At 41.0% G+C, this 20,016-nt stretch overlaps 2 protein-coding genes across 4 annotated transcripts in view; both read right to left on the bottom strand.

Moving 5' to 3' along the window:
* Positions 1–1,284, bottom strand: part of Copb1 (COPI coat complex subunit beta 1) — a 37,064-nt gene extending 35,780 nt beyond the window's left edge. Inside the window, exons 1-2 of one of the 2 annotated variants that reach the window (XM_055627544.1) lie at positions 1,186–1,284; positions 474–623 (exon numbers count right to left, since the gene is read on the bottom strand). In XM_055627544.1, coding sequence (XP_055483519.1) covers positions 474–564 — 91 coding nt within the window. In that variant the 5' untranslated portion in view covers positions 565–623; positions 1,186–1,284. Of the gene's footprint in view, positions 1–473; positions 624–765; positions 783–1,185 lie in introns of those variants that run through there. The other variant, XM_055627545.1, reaches the window with a different exon arrangement.
* Positions 1,285–6,817: 5,533 nt separating this feature from the next.
* On the bottom strand, positions 6,818–19,327 carry Psma1 (proteasome 20S subunit alpha 1). 2 transcript variants are annotated; one of them, XM_055627473.1, is made up of 10 exons: positions 19,231–19,324; positions 17,717–17,761; positions 17,251–17,352; positions 17,032–17,135; positions 14,345–14,433; positions 13,657–13,727; positions 12,929–13,058; positions 11,162–11,241; positions 8,597–8,707; positions 6,818–7,167 (listed from the first exon to the last, which is right to left on the bottom strand). In XM_055627473.1, the coding sequence occupies exons 1-10, from the start codon at positions 19,231–19,233 to the stop codon at positions 7,111–7,113; spliced, it is 792 nt and encodes a 263-aa protein (XP_055483448.1). In that variant the 5' UTR covers positions 19,234–19,324; the 3' UTR covers positions 6,818–7,110. The 2 variants fall into 2 exon arrangements, 1 of the variants encoding a protein (XP_055483448.1); XR_008722452.1 differs by lacking the exons at positions 6,818–7,167; positions 8,597–8,707; positions 11,162–11,241; positions 12,929–13,058 and having other exon boundaries at positions 13,657–13,746; positions 13,876–14,433; positions 19,231–19,327.
* Between the last annotated feature and the right edge of the window lie 689 nt (positions 19,328–20,016).

Here is a 20,016-nt window from a genome sequence, read left to right as displayed (position 1 = left end):
TTATCAACCTACATCATCATAAAAGTTGAAAGTAAACGCTGACTAGTGGCCTGTGCCTAATCTCAGCCCTTGGGAGGTAGAGATCAGAGAACTGATACAAGTTTAAGGCTGCCCTGGCCTCTTAGTGAGTTCTAAGACAGCCTAGAAAGAGTATGGCCTTGGTCACAGAGGCTGGGGAGATGGGAAAGGCTGATCAATGGCTACTGAGTAACAGGCAGAAAGTTCTGAAATGTTACTGTATACTACAGTTAACAACTATATACCGTATAGTCTTAAAAATCTCGATGAACGGGTGTGAAATGCTTTCACCCCAAAGAAATGACGGACGGCTATTTGAGGGAGAGAATTATGTTTAACAAGATTTAAATAGTACACAATACAGACATGTATAAAAACATCACATTAATCGGCTCAATTTTATGTGTTTTATCTGTCAATTCAAATAATATCTATTTGAATTAAGAACTATTTACCCAGGTCATTTTTTAAGCTGATTTCAGAAGGGGGTTCTGAATCCATCGGCACGTTAATTAACGTATAGCACACGTTCTCTGCTGCCGTCATGGTTTCTGCTTATAATAAACCCGATACAGGATGAAATGAACGAAAGGTGCCAGGAAAATCTACAGAAAAGAATACAGGTATCATTAGGGAAAAATTCAAATTCCGCAAATCAGTGGTGATCTTTGATACTGCCTGAAGTTCTTGCCTACGGCTTGAGTATGTCGATCTACACAGCGCCCCGGCACCCCTCCCTCCACGAACCCTAGTGACAACCACACAGCCACGGTCCGCTTCGCCGTCCCAGGGCGTGGAAAGCTGCGGAGTCGAGGTCCACACACCAGTGACAACCCGGAGCACCACGTCACGGGGCAGTGATTTCCACCCCAACACCGTCGGATCTGCTCCAGGAAGGGAGCCTGCGAGCGAAGACGCCGCGGAACCCTGGACTCCGCCGCCGCGGCGGGTCCCCCACCCCGGCCGCCCCTCCCCGGCCTCCGTCCCCGCAGGGCCAGGCCGCAGGCGGCCGCAGGCAGACCCAGTCCCCGGCCCCCGGGCCGCGGCCCAGCTCCCCGCCCCCACCGCCCGGGGCCGCGGCCTAGCCAGCCCGTCGTCTCCCCACCCCGCGGCTCGCCGACCCCGCGCGGCCGCCGCAGCCCAGGGCCTCCGGGCTCCGGCCGCTACCTGGCTCCGAGGGGCGGCGTCCGGGAAGGAACAGGGGGACCGTCGACTACCGCTCCAGCCAGCGGCTGCCGCGACGGCTCCACCGAGTCCTCGGCTGACGTGGAAGGGGGCGGGGAGACGAGCCAGGATGCAGCCACAGAGCCAGTACGGCGACCCAGAGAGGACAACCCTTTCCCGTCCTGCGGCTGCGCTCTGGAAGTGGTTCCTGCAAGCAGTGTGAGCAAGTATTTTAACTTTCCTTGTGAATCAGGAGCTGGCTTAAGCGCTGTGGTCAGCTAACAGTTCCTTGGACATGGTCTTCCCAGGAACTAAAGACTGTAGAAAAGAGAAGCAGAGAAGTCCAGCGGACGCTCTTCTTGCTCTCACTTATAAACTGGGAAATTAACAGATTATTAGGCAGATGATTTTAGGTGTTTTAATAAGGCAAGTAGGCTGTATGAAAATACACTTGAGTACTTAAAACTTCTGGCGATCTGAACCTGACTGTTCAGTTCACCTGGAGTTCCTTGAATATTATAAATTGACACCTATCATTTCTATTCATTATCCAAGAATGGCCTCTTGGTATCCTTTCAGAGCATCTACATAGTTTTCAAATTTTTATGCATAAAGGAGATAGCCTCAAAGGATTTTTCTCGTCTCCAAAGACCGAATTGTTACAGCTACAAATAGACATAGCACATTAGGTTTTATTCAAGTGTGGTTCCATATCATGCCAATGTCCTGGTCAGTTATTAGTAAAATATTTGAAAACCTTAACAGTGTCTTCCCAAACTGCCAGGTTGGTCTTGAAAAGGTGGTCTTCAGTTTCTGAGCAGTTGTGTTCACCTAACTTGGGGGCACAGGATACAAATGGTATCTCGTCTACCTGGAATGCATCTATGCTGACAATTATCTTTTTTGAAACTATGTTTAAAAGGAATTTCCCCTAGAACTCAAAATATACGAAAGAGGCTACCTGTTTACAGCAGAGGCAGGTGGATCTCTGTGAGTTCCAGACCAGCCTGGTCTACAAAGTGAGTCCAGGACAGCAAGGGCTCTGTTACAGAGAGAAACCCTGTCTCAAAAGAGAACAAAAAAACAAAAAGAGTGCCCTCTGAAGGATTTTTTTTTTTAATTTTAGACAGTCTTACTGTGTAAGTCCAGGCTGACCTGCAACTCTCCATTTACTGCTCTTCTTTGAGCCTTCCAAGTGCTGGGGTTATAAGCACATGGGGTCACATCTGGCCTGTGCGTTTTTGAAAATGTTTTTAATCTGGGAAATTGTAGGATGACATGATTGTGACGAGCCCTGTAGCCTTCGCCCAGCTCCTCTATATTGTGCAGTCTTGCAGGAAACCGGCCTGTCTCCTTACTGAGATTTCACCAGCTTATAGAACTTCCTTTATATACTCTCTTCTAGACAACACAGTTCAGTTTTATATGATCACCAACTGTTGGGGGTTGGTCTTTGCATTTTTAAATTTTTTTCTCCCTACTTCACCCTAATCCCTTCCAACACCCCAACACCAGGTAGGAGAGAGAAAGGGATATTGGGAGAGGAGGTGCAGTTCTCCTAGCTGCTTCCGGCTGGTTAGGTCATTGGGTTCCTTGGAGCCAGTCCAATCCTCTTTTCAGGAGATCTCCATCCTCTTGTCTCACAACAGCAACCAGGATCAGCCTTATCTTTCTCTCAGCCACCACACTCTCTGGGCTCTGGCATTTAGTCTCTCTCCAGAGTCCTCAGATTTAAACTATCTGCAGCTGGCACAGAGCTCCTCTCAGAGCCGGCAGGAGGCAAATAACCTGCTGCTGTGACCATCTGAATCAGTCCCACAACCCCCACCTGGGATTAGAGCAAAAAACACATTTATTTCCACAGCAGACAAAGCTAGACTATCTGTAACCAGACAGAAAAGAAGTAGGAGTGTTCTATGTATTTTGGTCATTTGGTATGCTTAAAATCTGCAAAAAATAAATAAAAGGGTGGAGAGTTATATCCCCAAACACCACAGAATTATCTTAATCATGCTCTCTTTAAATTTTCTGAATGTGGATATACAAGGCCACTGATCAATTGTGGCACCCTAATACCAAAGATAATTATGCCCAAGTGAAGTGGAAAGATCAGATTACTGGAATATGGCAGGACCCCGACCCTTTATTAATATGGGGAAGAGGGCATGTTTGTGGTTTTCCCCAGGAGGCTGAAGGCACCTGGTGGATCCCAAAAAGATTAGTGCAATTTCCCTGAAGGAGGATACTCCTGCTGCTGACAATAATGAATTCTGTCCTGAGGGTGAACAGAGTAGCTGTATTGGGCTTATGCTGGTCTGTGTTTAGTCAGTGGTCAGCTTTGGGTTCAGTTACCCTACAACCCTCCCTCTCCCACCAAAACAAGTTATTAAAATGAGCCTTTTTTTTTTTTTTTGTCTAGCCAGCAGTTAGTTGTAATTTTAGGATTTAAGGAACTTGGCAAAGATAACAGAAGAGATATTTTAATCTCAGATCTTTTACCCTACGCCAAATCTAGCATGATCTGAAGGTTGCCTTCTATTGTTCTCATGAGCCATGCACTTGATAGCAAAACAGATTTTATCTTAAGCCATGAAAAATGAAATTAGACTAAGTTCTTTTTAGAATCAAAATTTTACTATGTTAAAGCCTGGAGGAATTTTTCCCAATGTAGTACCCCTTTCTAGAGAAGACTGGTTTTTTTTTTTATGGATGGTAACCCAGATTTTAGACCCAGTTCTCTTAATCAGGTGCTTTGGCTTTAGGCAAATCACTTAGGTCTATTTTAGAAAAGCTCTTTGGAGAAATAATTGTAGTTAAAAGAGAATTTGTGACATGTTAATTCAAAATTCAAAAATATTTTTTAAATTTTTACAAAACTTTAGAAAAATCTGTTGCTTATATCTCTTTACAACTTCTTGAAGAGAAAATAACAAAACACACAAAAAAACTGTCAGCTTTATTAATGTTCTCTGATTCATGTGTGATATCAGTTTGCACTGGAAATAACCTCAGAGATACGTATTTAAGCTTGGGAACAGACTACAGTACCATTGGCTATTTGTGGAGTTACACCAAATATATGCAAAACACTAAAACTACAAACTTCAGATGTCCTGGGTGTTGGTATGGTCTAGGGAGGGAGGCTAAAACTAGTAACTTGTATTTCTTCCTCTGTGCCTTTCTCACTTTGCTGAGTGGTTCTGTTGTTAAAAGATAAAAATTGTGTGCTTTTTTTTATCTGTTTCCTAAGTACAAACTATCACTTGGCTAGAACTCAACTAAAGATTAAAAAATGACTGAGCTTCCTAGTAAGGGGAGCAGGGCCTATCTCTGTCATGAACTCAGTGGCTAGTTCTTTGATCACCTCACCCTGAGGGGGGACAGCTTTACCAGCCCACAGAGAAAGACAATGCAGCCAGTCTTGGTGAGACCTGATAGGCTAGAGTCAGAAGGAAGAGGACTTCCTCTATCAGTGGACTTGGAGAGGGCATGGGAGGAGATGGAGGGAGGGTAGGGTTGGGAGAGAATGGAGGGGGCTACAGCTGGGATACAAAAAAACTGTAATAAAAAAATTTAAATGACTGAGCTAATGACAGTTTTAGTAGATTTTTCTCTCAATATGTATATGGGACACCGATTCTAAAACTGTCCCCACTTTGGAACTAGAAAAAAAATTATATAGTTAAGAGCCACTTGCTAACAATCCCAGCACTTGTGAGGCAGCATCTCGGAGTTCAAGCGAAGCCTGCAGAACAGAGCAAGTTCCAGAACCAGGGCTACACAAGTGAAACCTGTCTTGAAAAACCAAAAAAGAGAAAAAGCCAATTTCTGTGCAAGCGTGATTTATACTAGCAACCCTAGAACTACAGGATGAAAGGCTTGCTGCTTACTGGCCGTTAGTCTAGGGCCAGGCTCAGTGAGAGACCTTATCTCAAGGAAGTCAGATGGTAGAGCAGAATGCCCAAGGTCCTCTGGCCTTCCACTAATAAGGGCAGGTATGTGTATCTTACCAAGTTTTTCTCTTTGAGGGCCTTCCGTCTGTGCACTGTTACTCCACTTAGTCTGCTGAACAACTGAACAGTAAAATTCCTACTGTCCTTTAAGTCTTCCCACTGACACAAGGATGATTTAATGAGGAATTAACCATCTTCATGTGCAGCTGTGAAGAACTGGCACAAACATAAAAAGCTAAAAACTTGTGGGGTGGTGGTGGCACAGAGCAAGTTTCAGGACAACAGCCATGGCTACATAGAGAAACCCTGTCTTGAAAACAAAACAAACAAAAAAAAATGGCAAAAATTTGATGTCAGAACTTAGGCTCTAAGCTTTTATTGTTTGACTATTAAGACATTTGGAGCAAGTCTCTTTAGTCCTTTGTGTCCTCAACTTGTATACTTTTATTTTTTTCAAGCAAGGTTTCCCTGTGTAGCCTAGGCTGGCCTCAGACTATCAGTGATCTGCCTACTGCTGCCTCCCTGAGTGCTGAAATTACAGGCATACGCTACCATTCCTGGCACTTTTCCTTGATACACTAAGTTTTAACATTTAAGTAATTTGTGATTTGGAAAGCACTTGAAATGATACAGTTACATGTTACAGTAAAAAGTCCCCAGAATATACTTTGTAAGAATTAGTGAAGCTACATAAGATCTTGATATCTGCTTAAGAAGCTCCATGTTTTAAAATGTAAAACCATGCACATTACCATACATGTTCAGGTGCAGGCCTAAAATACTATATGTCATTTTTAAAGTTTCTTTAGTGAGTCAGTCATGAAGAACCCTAAGGTTTAACTTAGTGAATGGATATGGTTGGTCTACACCACAGTGACCCTAAACTACTGAGTTTTCTCATTGCTAAACCTAACTTTTATGTCTTGTTTGTTGTCATTTCCCGTTACCTCTTGGTAAGTCAAGTGAGCTTGGAAAACTAGTAACTACAGTTGTAATGGTTCCATGTGAAAAAAAGGAGCACACAAAAGGAGTGTTCTTAAACATATCTCACTCTCAGAGGATTGTGCTGAATAAAGAAAGCTAGTATCAAAGATTCCATTGTTTGACTCCATTTATATGTTAGAATAGATAGCTCGTTGCCAGGGTTAAAGTGAGCACCTGGCTGTGACAGTAGATGACAGGAGGGATCTCTGTAATGGAACTGTTTTCTATCTTGACTGTTGGTTGTTGTTGAATGGTTGTTATTAATTCTAGAGGGTTTTTCTATGACCCGGTGGTGACTTACTTCTTACACAAGGTCTCATGTTCCCAGACTGGCTTCAAACTCTATCTGTAGCAGAGCCACAGGTCTGTAACTCCTGATCCTCTTGCCTCACCTCAGAACTGCTGGGATTAAGGCATTCACCCCAAGCCTGGCTTGGCTTCTTAGTTTCAATCAGAACAGGCCCCAGGTATGCATCCTGAAATTTGTATTCTGAGAGCATCTGCATGAATTTGTAATGTAGCCAGTCCACATGCTAGCAAATTAAACTGCTTAAAGCTGTGTTGATAACAAGTATTTTTCTTTATCACTAAAAACAAAAGAAGCCCAAAAAACATAATCTGACAGATATGACAAGTGACCACTGTGATATTAGCCGCCGTCTACAGTTGAAACTACTTAAAAACAAAAACTCTATACAACAGGAGGTGAAACAATTTTATTTCACAGTTGTCTTTAAAACTGCAAAGACACTATTTTCTTCATATAAAAACATTGGTATAGATACCCATACTTTCTAGAAAATGATTATGTAGACCCTTTCAAAGAAAATGCACCCCATTATATGGTTTCTGTGAAGTTGCTTGGAGAAAACTCACATCTGGACTAATTCCTAACACATACCACCCAATATTCTGCAGCTGTTGGTTCAAAATACAGATTACTGTCACCAGTGAATGTCCCTGCATCCTTGTGTCTCTGTATTCTTCATGCTTAATGTTCCATTGGTTCATCAGCTTTTTCTGCAGGTTCATCAGCTGCCTGTGAAGGCTTTAAAAAAGACAAAAATGAAAAGCTGTAAAGTGAATATTTAATATATACTCTTAAATCACAAGTACTACAATATAATACAAAAATCAATGAGAAAAGAGGGTTAGAAGATATTGAAGATACTGATTTTAGTGCAATATCCTGTTAAATTTTTTAATAGAGCTTTAAAAATATATATATGTAATTTTAGTTCTGGCAACTTAAAGATCACCCATAATTAATTCTACTGTTTATCATTTGTCTTGTTTAACAGTTAAGCCTTTCTTATGTTTTACTGCTATGCTTAAAACACAGCTAGCACCTGTTAGACTTCCTTCTGTTCAATTAACAAAGCAGGACTCTAGAGCATTCTTCCTAACTGCTAGTTCTTGCTAATAATTAAAATGCAAATCTTACCCTCCCAAACAGCACCAATAGCATCTTTGCCAAACTGAGAAAAACTCAACAACTGAAGCTGGAGGAAACTCTAGCACTGCCACCTTTTTTGGAGCTGAGGTTTCCCTGTGCTAGGATTATACACATGATCTTATAATATGTAGAAAAACTTTCTGCATCACTTTTTATGTTGCACAATTACGAAATTCACATCCATTAGCAGCAAGTGTGAATGGTGTGGACTGCATGCCTGTAATCCTACCAGCTTAGAGGTGAGGTAGGGAGGTAAGACTGAGAGGAAAAAATCAAATGCATATTTTAGGAAGGATTTATAACCCTAGATTGATCACTTTTGTTTTCAGAATTAAAAAAATAAAATGAAAAAATCAACATTTCTTCATGTTTTTGTCACCATTTATAAAGAGCCAACAAAGTGTCCAAAACTAGCTCCCAACATAAATTCTTTTTCAGACCCTTCTAGGCTGGCCCTGTCACTCACTTTAACCTAAAGAATGTGCTAAAGTGAGGTTGTATCAGTCCTGAGTTCTAGCCCTAGGAATGGCTGGCAATCTTCACTTTTGAGCTTTTGCAACTGAGACTAGCCAGACAGGAGCCTAGTCACTGTAGCAGTCTGGAGCTGTCCAGCCGAATCTCTGAGCTACCTAGAGAGTGGGTAAAGAATAAAAGCATCTTGGATGCCTTGGCTCTTCTTCAGTCAGACTGCAGCACTTATGAGATCCCAAGTGCGAGCAGCAGTAGAACCTTCTAGCCATGTCTCAGGCCATGACAGAACTCTGAGAAATGTGGTCTAATGCTGTAAATTTTGGGGTCACCTTAGTTATGTAGCAATAAAGAATCAAACCCTTCTCCCTTTTTGTGTGTATGGAGATTACTGACCCTTCACTATTTTTCTCGACCCAGTGCTTTCTAAATTGTTATTTCAATTATGGATCTACCTCAATAATGAAAGACAAAAGCAATGAATTTACATGGTTGTGACATGAACAGCAGCTTACAGTAAAGCTGAAGCCTCATGTTATGATTGGTAACATACCTGTGTTTTTCTCTGTGGTCTTTCTTCCAGACCATCCAGGAATGGAGACACATCATCATCATCATAGATTGTAAACTCCAAGTCTTTACCAACAATTCCAATGGAAACATTCTAATGGAGGGAAGGGGAAGAGGGAAAATTAATGTATATAATAAAATGCAAAAGGTGAAAAAATATACATAGCACTTAAATTCAAAGTTTTAAAAATTATATGTAGGAGTGAAAAGAGGTAGGAAACTATGGCTCTTTTAATTACATATTCAATATTCACTTTTGGTTATTATGAGTAGCCTCAATGGTTCATATAAATCATCTAGCAATGACGTCTTCCCCTAGAGCAGTGGTTCTCAATCTTCCTAATGTAGCAGCCCTTTAATGGAGTTCTTCAGATTGTGGGAGCCCCCAACCATAAAATTATTTTTGTGCTACTTCCTAACTGTAATTTTGCTAGTTATGAATTGTAATGTATATATCTGATGTGACCCCTGTGAAAGGACTGTTCAACCCCCAAGGGGGTCTCAAACCACAGGTTGAAAACTGCTGACCTAGATACTAAATAGTAATTTACTAAGATACTAAATAGCAATTAACCAATGACTAACACAATAGTTTTACAATACTATCACACTTAAATGTAATAATAAATCCAAGTATACCTTCCCTGATCTTTTATGATTACACAACTTAGTTCCTACATCATTCCACCGTCCCCTTTCCCTTCCCCAGTGCTGAGGGCTGGTGCCAGAAGCAAGCACTTTAATCACTGAACCACACCCCTACCCCCAATCTTCCCTTGTTTTAGACATTTTCCATTCTCCTTCAGCTGAAAACCTGTTTTTCTATTCACTGAGAAACTACAAGCAATTGGAAGACAGACAGAGGTGTCTAGATTTCTTTATTCCCATCACTATGAATGAACACTTCAATTTCTTCCTGATAATCAATGCTTCCACTTCTGGACATTTTCCTCAACAACTGCTTCATTCTACACTGGCTTATTATTATTAACTACACAAACAAAACATGATGTCATTTTTTCCACCCTACAAAACAGTGAAAAATACTTACTACCTCTTTTCCCAGGCAGCACTCTATTTTTCTGGGATAATCAATGAGGAAGAAGAAAAAAACAAACAAACAAAAACAAAACAAATAAACAAAAACAAAAACCTATCTCCTCCAAAGAGATATTTCAATTCCTCTTCTCCATATTCTATTTCTCTCAAGACTTTCTTTCCCCAATGGATTAACACCGCTTGTCAAGTCCTCAGAATACCACTGCTAATGTAATGGCTAATTTTCAATTTGCATCTTTCTTGCTTTATTAGCAGTTCTTTATTCTCTTCTCCAAAGTTCTTCATTTGCGTTCAGTGATGCCTCACTTTCTAGGTTTTCCTCTATATCAGGTCATCTTTCTGAGTCTCTTGCTGACACCTGCTAATTTCCCCGTCTTTTAAGGTTATAGTGGTTTTGGCCTAGTACTCAAACCCATTTGCTTGCTTTAGAAATAGGTCCTACTCTACTCTCTAAATGTCATTCCTATGTAAAGACTCCAAAACTTGTAACTGTAACCTTGACCACTTTCCAGAGAAATCTGATGAGAACTGAAAACTGCTTCTTCTCCATCACCAATTGGACAGACAGGCATTTTGAATTTTATATATCCTAAACTGACTTGATCGTCTCTAACTCCTATCCCCAAACTTGTTCCTTCCACTCTCACATCTATTTCAGTAAAATTATACCTCTTTCCTTCAGTCAAACACTTGAAAGCATCCTACTCTGGCCCTAAAAACCTGTGAGAAAATTCTAATTCCCCAATCTAACACTGAATCACTTCTTATCACTTCTCAATCACCACTCCTGGATAGACATAATGTGGCCTCCACTTTATCTCTGATTTCTTGCCTTCCCATTTTCTTCTTGTTCACTGACTCCAACCCTACTGACGTTCTTTCTTTGAATACTGGAAAAATTTGGCCTCAGGACTTGTTCACTGAAATAATTTACTTAATTATTTAATTAAAATAAATTATTTAATTATTTATGTATGTAAATAAATGTTCACCCCCTCATTAGACTGTAATGAAGGCAAGATACTTGTTGTCTTGTACTCTGAATACCTACAGAGTGTCTGTGTGTGTGTGTGTGTGTGTGTGTGTGTATATATTGGTTAACAATATTAATAATACAGAAAGGGCACAGTGGTGGCTGCTTGTAATTCTAGGACCTTCAAGGTGGAAGCAGGAGGATCAGGAGTTCAAGGTCATCCTCAGTTACATATGTTTGAGGCTAGCCTGGGTTATATAAGACTTGGTCTCAAACAAACATACAAAAATAACAAACAAAAGATGAAGATATGACTACCTACTGTAAACAAAACAAAATAAAGAAATTTTACTGCTGTGTAACTCCCCACCCCAATTTAAAACATGACATTTCAAAACAAGATAATGTGGTGAATAGAGAAATAATTTAAAATAACTTAAGTACATGCTATGTTATATTACTTGAGATTGAGGATTAAACTGCACTGTTAACACTACAATTTGCACCAGGAGTTACCTTTGTAGTCAGGTCCTGCTCTGCAGGGAGTGTTTCTCTTAAGGCACGCAGACCGTGTTTAACCAGTTCATCCAAATTGCCTGTATGTAACAAATAAAAATAATTTTTAATTTCACTATCATCTAAGGCTTCTTTTAATTATCAAGTCTGTAGTCTGAAATTGTGGCTTGAGTGACATACTATACAGAATAAAACAGCCTGAAGTGTAATGTTAGCTATATAATCTAACCTAAATCAACCAGCAATGACTATTTGATGTCTGTTAATAATAAATATGATCTATTCTAGCCAGGTGTGGTGGTGCACACCCTTAATCCCAGCACTTGGGAGGCAGAGGCAGGCGGATCTCTGTGAGTTTGAGGCTAGCCTGGTTTACAAAGCAAGTCCAGGACAGCCAGGGCTCTGTTATATAGAGAAACCTTGTCTTGAAAAACCAAAACCCAAACCAAAGATCTGTTCTTTCACTAGGTTAAATAAAAGTCCTGGTTCACAGATGCCATTCCAGTTTTGTAGACTATGGTTTATAGAATGCTGGTTATTAAGAAGTGTTCCCAGGGGGTTGGAGAGATGGCTCAGAGGTTAAGAACACTGGCTGTTCTTCCAAAGATTCTGAGTTCAATTCCCAGCAACCATATGGTAGCTCACAACCATCTACAGTGAGAGCTGGTACCCTCTTCTGGTTCTCAAGCACACATGCAGCAGAATACTGAATAAATAATAAATAAATATATCTCCAAGTCTTTCTATGTGGTCAGTCTTACCTGATATAAAAATCACAGAAAATCTCCCCTATGAATAAAGATACCCAAATAAGTGGCTCATACCTACTTCCTTAGTACTTTGAAGGAATGGGAGTGGGATGGGGACTATGAGTAGTTTGAGCTATAGAGGGAGTTCCAGGCCAATCTGAACTACACAGTGAGACCTCATCTCAAAAAAAAAAAAAAAAAAAAAAAAGCACTAAATAAATCCACTAGCACATTTCTACCACCAACAGCACAGAACCCAACAACAAGGAAAAGATTATAGGTAATAACCAAGGGTAGTTTTCTCAGGAATGTAAAGATGGTTAACATCTGAAAAGTCAACCAATGCAACAATGGACAGTATGTCCATTGCAATCAGATGTAACACGCATGTGACAAACTCTGAACTCCTACCTAACAAAAGCACTCATTCACTTAGTATTTGCAGGAAACTTCCGTTCTAAAATCTCACAGCTAACATCAGACTTAGAATGCTCTCCCCTCAGCATCAGGAATAGAACATGGACAACCAAGAGAAATACTAACCCTTCTTTAATACAAAGCAAAGCACTTGAAAACCAGCTCATCATCTTATACCCTTCACCTTCTTTTCCATAGCTATACTGCTTTCACTTATTCATGGGCCACTTATCGCAGAGATGCTATGTTGCCTAAAGAAACAGACTTACAGAAGAGAAATTGTATACAGAACTTACAACAGCAACTAGTATAATGGTAGTATAATGGTTTTCAACTCTGACTGGTACCTATTTCAGACCAAATGCATCAAGAATTTTCAAGGTTGGAGATACAGCTACATTTTGATAAAGTTCTCTTAGTAGCTATAAGTAAAAGTTAGCATATGTTACAAAACAGACATGCTATGAATGTAAGATTTTAAAACTAAAGATTCTAAAAACTAAAAACTATTAGTTTTCCTCATTTAGGATAGATTTGTTAACTAAATGAAGACTAGAAGAGGGAAAACTAAACAAAATATAGTAAACCAAACTACACTTACAGTCCATGAATTCAGTCATATGTCTCTCCAGGTAAGTACGAGCTGATTGAGAACGGGCTCCAATAGACATAGCTCTGCAGTCAAAATAGTTAGCAGATGGACAGGTTTGGAAAATGTGAGGGCCCATATCCTATAAGCAGAAAAACACACTATGTAATTCTCGACTTTGGTTGCGGTAAAGAGTACAACATTTCTAGGCTTCAAACATTTAAGGCTAAAACTGTGATAGCTCTGTGGTTCATCTTCATTGACAAACTGACTAGATTTAAATCATTTAGGAGATATATTCTAAGTGTGTCTGAGAGGCATTTCCCCATATTTTTTTGTTTTGTTTTTTCTCTTCAAGACAAGGTTTCTCTATGTATTCCTGGCTGGCTTCAAAATCAGAGACCTGCCTCCTCTCCCTCCCTAGTGCTGATATGAAAAGTGTGTGCCATCAGGCCCAGCTCCAGACAAGTTTAAATGAAAAGGGAAAACTCACCCACAATGACTGGCACTACCTCATGGGCTTTGTCCTGGATTTCACTACAGGAGAAAATGAGCTAAATACCAGCATTCATCTCTTCCTGCCTTTCAAGTGTAATGCAACATTACTGGCCGCCTCCAGTTCCCTACCATGATGAACTTTGTCTCCTCAAATCATTACGTCAAAATAAACCCTTTCCTTAGGTTGTTTGTGTCAGGTACTTTGCCACCGAAACAGAAAAAGAGACAATATGAGAACTTACATCATAACCAGCAATAAGCAGCCCAACACCATATGGTCTCCGGCCATAGCGCTGTGTTGGAATCTGGGTCTCTGAAACTAGTTAAGGAGCCTGTTTCAACATGTAATAAATTAAAAACTTTTAGCTTCTTCTTTAGTTTTTTGAGACAGGGTCTCAACATGTACCCCTGACTGTCCTGAACTATGTAGACCAGCTGGTCCTAAACTCACAGAAACCCACCTGCTTGTTTCCTAAGTGCTGGGGTTAAAGGTGTGTGCCACCACTGCCTGCCGACTTCTAGCTTCTTAATTGCTCCATGAGCTTCTAGAAGAAAGTAACAGAATGGTATTCTTTTGGCCTAATATACAAAGTTTTAATTTCTACCAAAGCCAAGAATGAACACTAACAAAATAATCTTTGCCTACTGATGGATTTGTTTTGAATATAAAGGGCCAGAACTCTGGGTGGTAACTAGAACCATTCAGAAACCTTACTCTCTAAAAATGATAAATTGAATAGTTTCCTAAGATTGGGCTGTTGTGTCTTAGAAATATCAACTGTTTATAAAGGCTAGTGAAATAGTAATCCAATTCCTCAAACTTTCACAATCTGATTTGTTTTATAGAATTACATTCCAAATAACTAAGACAAGCACTAAGTACCCAAATGCTTTACAGTTTATATTTATAAATGCCAACATAAAGGATACTGCTTCCAATTAGAGACACAAGACGAGACACAGGAAGTGGTCTGTCAAATACAAATCTGGAATCCAAACATTCCTGGCGCATAAAATTACTAAAAAAAAAAAAAAAAAAAAAATTAATTCATATTACAGAGAATGACTATAACCTAAATATTTAAACAAAGCAGTTTGATTCCATTTTGCTTTCCTGCAAACATTTTCATGCAGTACATCCATGAAAATCAGAAAGGTAAGATATGAACAAACAGATTCCTTTGAGTGTATACTAAATTCTGGGACCACATGAAGTTTTGAAAAGAAATGACCAGGTGAGGCAAGGCAGCTTATCCCTATAATCAAGCATTTGGAAAGTGAAGGCAAGAAGACTAGAAGTTTGAAACCAGCTTCATAATATAAAATGCTTAATAAATTAGTAACTAAATTATTCCTCTGTACAAAATCCTGGACTCAGATGTCTTACAGAATGGAGAAGGCAAACCCCCAAAAAAGAACCCCCTCCTTCCTTGTCCTTCCCATTGTCAGCAATCATACGCCTTAACTTTTTTTTTTTTTTTGGTTTTTTGAGATAAGGTTTTTCTGTGTAGCTCTGGCTGTTCTGGACTTGCTTTGTAGACTAGGCTGGCCTCAAACTCAAAGCAATCTGCCTGTGTCAGCCTCTCTGAGTGCTGGGATTAAAGGTGTACACCACCCTGCCTGGCCATATGCTTGACTTTTAGTTTTCAAACCAGAAAAAAAAAAGGGAAAGTTTTTTTGTTTTTTTCTTGAAAGCAGGTGTAAGTGCCACCCTAGAGGAGATACAAGCCATCCTTCAGCTGAATCTCACTGATAATCCTGACAAGATTCAAGCCAGGTAAATAGAGAGGAGACAAAATTTTGTGCCTATAAAAGAGGATAATCAGAAACTGCTATGCTCTTTTCTCTCCACATTGACTTCCTATTCCTAGTACATGTATGTCACATCTGATGGCCAAGTTTTATTTTGGGGGTGTTTCTGTAGTATAGAAATCAAACCGCAGACCTCAAATAAGATAGGTAAGCTCCCTGACCTCCCAGACCTGACCACATGCTGACTGAATGTCAACATTTTCTATGGCTTTCTAAAAGTGTACTGTTTAACATGGCGAACACCAATTCCACGTGGGCTTAAGGACCTAAACATAATGAGGCCTGAGAACATATAAACACACACACACACACACACACACACACACACACACACATGTATTTTTTTTCTTTTTCTTTTTTTCCTGAGACAGGGTTTCTTTGTGTAGCCCTAGTTGTTCTGGAACTCACTCTGTACACCAGGCTGGCCTCAAACTCACAAAGATCCGCCTGCCTCTACCTCCCAAATGGTAGGATTAAAGGTGTGCTAAAATGTATTTTAAACATAAAACATTTATCAAACTTGAAAAGACAACACCCAAACTACAAACCATGTCTTACTAACTGGATGCTGGCATGATACTATTTTAGATAGGCAAAATAAGCAGCATATTTGACCACAAACTACACTTTATATTTTGAGAGCAGAAACACATAGTGTCACTCTACTACTGGCTTAAAGAGACTGAATTAGAAAATCTTAACAAATGGCAATACGGTCGTTACTCTTACCTTCTTTTCCTAGTCAAACCATGATGAACTTTGGCTACTTTGCACTTTCAGTTCCCCCCCTCTTTCTGAAAGTAACGTGTTAAATGTTTTATTTCTCAGAAAAAAATATTTAATTAGTCCAGTCTCAGATATTAAGCTCCTAAGTGAGAATTTAATTGGTGTGATCTCAAAGTCCTACCACCTAACTTATGTGCTATTTCTCAACAAGAAATAGCCATCTCGCCAGGGCAGTCATAGAAATTTGCCTGTTACTCTCTAGTTCCCACCTCCTGTTATAAATAAAATAGTTTTTAAGTTCCCTGAGGACAAGATCTATAAGCAAGTCACCTTTCTATATCCTTATTATATACTACTACTGAGCTTTGTGAAAACAAATGAATAAATATTGACAGAGTGAAGAAAACTAGAATGGTTCAGGTCATCCTTAAATAGAAAGTATCTAGCTTTTAGGGATATAAATCTTGAAATAATATACATGTCAACAACTATTACATTCAGAGACTTTCAAAAGCATTAGGATGTTTAGTAGCACTGTAAGATTTAGGAAATGGAAATACTTAGTAACACACCCTCAGGAATTTATAATATTACAAAGTCTAATTTTTTGGGAGCTGAAGAGATAGCTTAGCTGCTCTTCCACAGAACCTGGGTTCAATTCCCAGTATCCACATGGAAGCTCATAACCTTCTGTAACCCCAGTACCAGGGGAATCTACTGTCCTCTTCTGGCTTCTGAGGGAACAGGGCACACACTGATACACAGATGTACATGTAAACAAAACACCCATACAAATAAAATAAACATTTAAGAAGTACAATATTCCAGGAGATACCCTCCTAAGATACTTTATCTGGGCACTTTAAAAAACAAGCAAACAAAAAGTTCATTAGCTGGGCACAGTGGTGCATGCCTTTAATCCCAGCACTCAGGGAAGCAAAGGAAGACAGACTGCTGTGAGTTCGAAGCCAGTCTGGTCTACAAAGCAAGTCCAAGACAGCTAAGGCTACACAGAGAAGCCTTGCCTATCCTCTCCCCAAATAAATAAATAAGAAGAAAAATAAATAAAACACACATACCATAGCAGCCTAGCATCAGCAGTCAGACCCGCAATTGAGATACCAATATGGTTGTCGACATGGAGAATTTTCTTCTGGTGAGCTGCAAGTTCTGACTGCGCCCTCTAAACAGAGACACAGTATGGTACTTTAGTTTATAGCTCTATTATATATCAGTGAAATTTACATTGGATAGTTCTGTTTCCTGATGGAAGAAGACAGGCTTATCATTTCACTTACCTTCAATGCAACCAACACTGCATGTGTTTTTGATTTTAGACCAACTGTGGCTGAACCCTGTTTAACAGCTTCCATTGCATATTCAATTTGATGAATCCTGCCCTAAAGACCAAAAATAAATAAATAAAGTAATTCTGATAGTCATCTTAGAAGATCCTTTTACAAACTAAAAATTAAACTTTCCAGATCTCAGATGAGGATAATTAAATTTCACTTTTTAAAACTAATTTTAATTCTAACTTTAATTTCACAGCCTATAACCTCAGAAGCTTGTTTACTTTTCTTTTAAAGATAGGGTTCTACTGAATTGCTCAAACTGGTCTCCAGCTCCATGATCCTATCGCCTCAGCCTCTTGACCGACAAGGATTAAGATGTGCACTGCCAAGCCCAGTTTACAATCTCATAGGTTTCTGTACCTACTGCAGCCATGAAGTCACGTCATAAATACGGCATAAGACATTTTACCTGTGGGCTCCAAACAGTGACATCATTGTCATACTGGTTTCGAAACTGAAAGTGGAAGTAAGAGACAGATTAACATGAGAACATTACAAACCTCAAATTTTAACATTAAGACATGTGTTTCCGTTTAATTGTTCAAGCCTTTCAGCTAGTGCAGCTTTCCTGAGACATTATAGCACTCAGTTTGCAGGTCACAACCTTAACCGAGCTGTCGGGATGGATGGACTAGGGTCTTCCTAACTTCATATTCAGCCACTCTCCACAGCACTGCCCTTAGGCAGTCAGCTGCAAAAGTATGCACACATCAATTTCTCTTTCTCCTCCCTCACACCACTCTCTCACACAGGGTTCTAATCATTTCCCAAAGGCATTTTCTTTAAATTGACTCAAATGTCCATCTCTTGAAGGTTTCATCTTTTCTCCTCAAATTCTCAGTACAGCTTCCAGCAGAACTTTGAGATAGTCTCATGCATCCCAAGCTGGCCTTCATCTGCTATATACTAGGGAGAATGGCCTTGAAGTCCTGCTTCAACCTTCCAAGTGCTGAGATTACAGGGGTGTGCTACCATGCCCAACTCTATCTAGCTATATATTATCTATCTACCAGCTATCTATCTTTTGGACAGGGTCTCTACACTCTGGCTGTCCTGTAGGTCAGGCCAGCTTCACAGAGTTCTGCCCACCTCTGCCTCCTAAGTGCTGGGATTAAATCTGTGTGCCACCACACCCAGCTTCTTACATATCTCTTTATCTTTACATTATGATTAAAATTATGTTTTGTTTAACTTTGAGCTCTCTTCTTGCACCTTGCCACTGAATGAATTAACACATACAGAAATTCTCGGTAAAACGGTGGATACAAATAGGTACAGTGGCAGAACCGCTACTGCTCTAACCTCATTACTAAAGCAAGTGTGTCTGCACTTGGGAGAGGGATATTAGCGAGGGTGAGAAGATCAAGAGTTCAAATGGCAGGCTCAACGGAAGCAGCCCATGGCACTACGTTTCGAACCTGAGTCCATCACTTCCCCTCTCCTCTGTAACTAGGTGCCAGAACAAGTGACTGAATGGGAGCCTTTGTCGATGACTCCAATAAGCCAAATGGACCCATGAGGAAAATGAGCATGGTCTATGGACCTGACTGCAGGCTCAGGTCCGGCCCTGCCGGTGCTGGGTGCACCCACACACACAGCCCTATCCTCTCCCTATGCAGGTCACCAGGGACCACAAGGCCTCCTGAAATTGACCACCGAAGTAAACTGAGGCGCGAGGGAGGCCATCTGGCCGAGGAAGAAGCGCCTGGTCCCCGTGTAAAGTGGAGAAGCCGCGCAAAAGGCCGCCCAGGCTACCGACCGCATCTCGCCGGCCAGGCCGCAGATGCTGAATCACTGCCGGAGCCCGTCCGTGAGCCTAGCTCCCTCTCCCACCGCCCCGCGTCACTGGGAACGGAAGCCCATCCCCGACCGCGTCGGCGGACCTCAGCCCCAAACCCTGCGAGGACTCGGGGCTTAACTCACCATAGCGCGGCGAGGCGACAACCAGAGACAGCAGGGGACCCAAGAGCACGGCCTCTATTTCGGCTCGGTGATCGTCAGGGAAGCCTGCGGAGTTTTGACGGCGGCGGCGCAGGAAGCACAGTCTACCCCAGAGCCACGGATCGGCGTTTAGCGCTTCCCCGCCCCAGCCCTGGGTGGGCGGGGCTTGCGGAAGGGCAGGAACGGGGACTGGCGGGAAACCCCAGGATTCAAATGCCTGTGCGCGGAGAAAGCCGGGGCGTGGCCACCACGCGGCGCGCAGGGTTTCTCGCTTTTTACCTGTGGATTGCAGAAGGCCGTCAGCTCTCGATCCAGTGTGCCGAACACCGCACCCAGCTCCGGATGATGCGCTATCCCGCATAGCGTCTCAGTCACAGTCCACAGAGATTTCGGGAATTGCCTGGCTCAAAGAGGGTGCAAAAAAAGGCCAGAGAACCGTTGTGTGTGTGTGTGTACACGCGCGCGCGGTAGAGTTGCTATGTGTGTGTTTTGTGTGTGTTTGTGTTCATATTTCTGGCCTGAGTATGTTGAGTACTTAGAGAGCACATCTTTCAAGGCTCTACGGTCGTTTCACTCATTTTGTGACCCTTAGTTGCTATTGTCAGACTTTGAACTTGACCAGGGTTCCGTTCTGGTATTTAATGTTCGCTGTCCACAACTAAATGCTGTACCTAGTAGATCAGGCCACTAGGGGGAAGGTGCGAGTTTTCTTACGAATTTTTAAAGAGCGTTGTTTTTTGTGTGTGTGTGTTTTTGTTTTTTTAAGTT

Source organism: Psammomys obesus, unplaced genomic scaffold (assembly GCF_907164565.1).
Source record: "Psammomys obesus unplaced genomic scaffold, mPsaObe1.curated_primary_1811, whole genome shotgun sequence".
NCBI lineage: Eukaryota > Metazoa > Chordata > Mammalia > Rodentia > Muridae > Psammomys > Psammomys obesus.
Note: the sequence above shows the minus strand (reverse complement) of the source record. Positions and strands in the feature narration are given on the sequence as shown.

Excerpts from the sequence above, each read along its gene's own strand:
- Psma1 (XM_055627473.1), bottom strand. Across the intron at positions 14,434-17,031 it reads GCTGATGCTAGGCTGCTATG|TAATTTTATGCGCCAGGAAT; the intron begins GTATGTGTGTTT and ends TTTTTTTTTTAG. Across the intron at positions 13,728-14,344 it reads TGTGTCTCTAATTGGAAGCA|AGACCCAGATTCCAACACAG; the intron begins GTATCCTTTATG and ends AACTAGTTTCAG.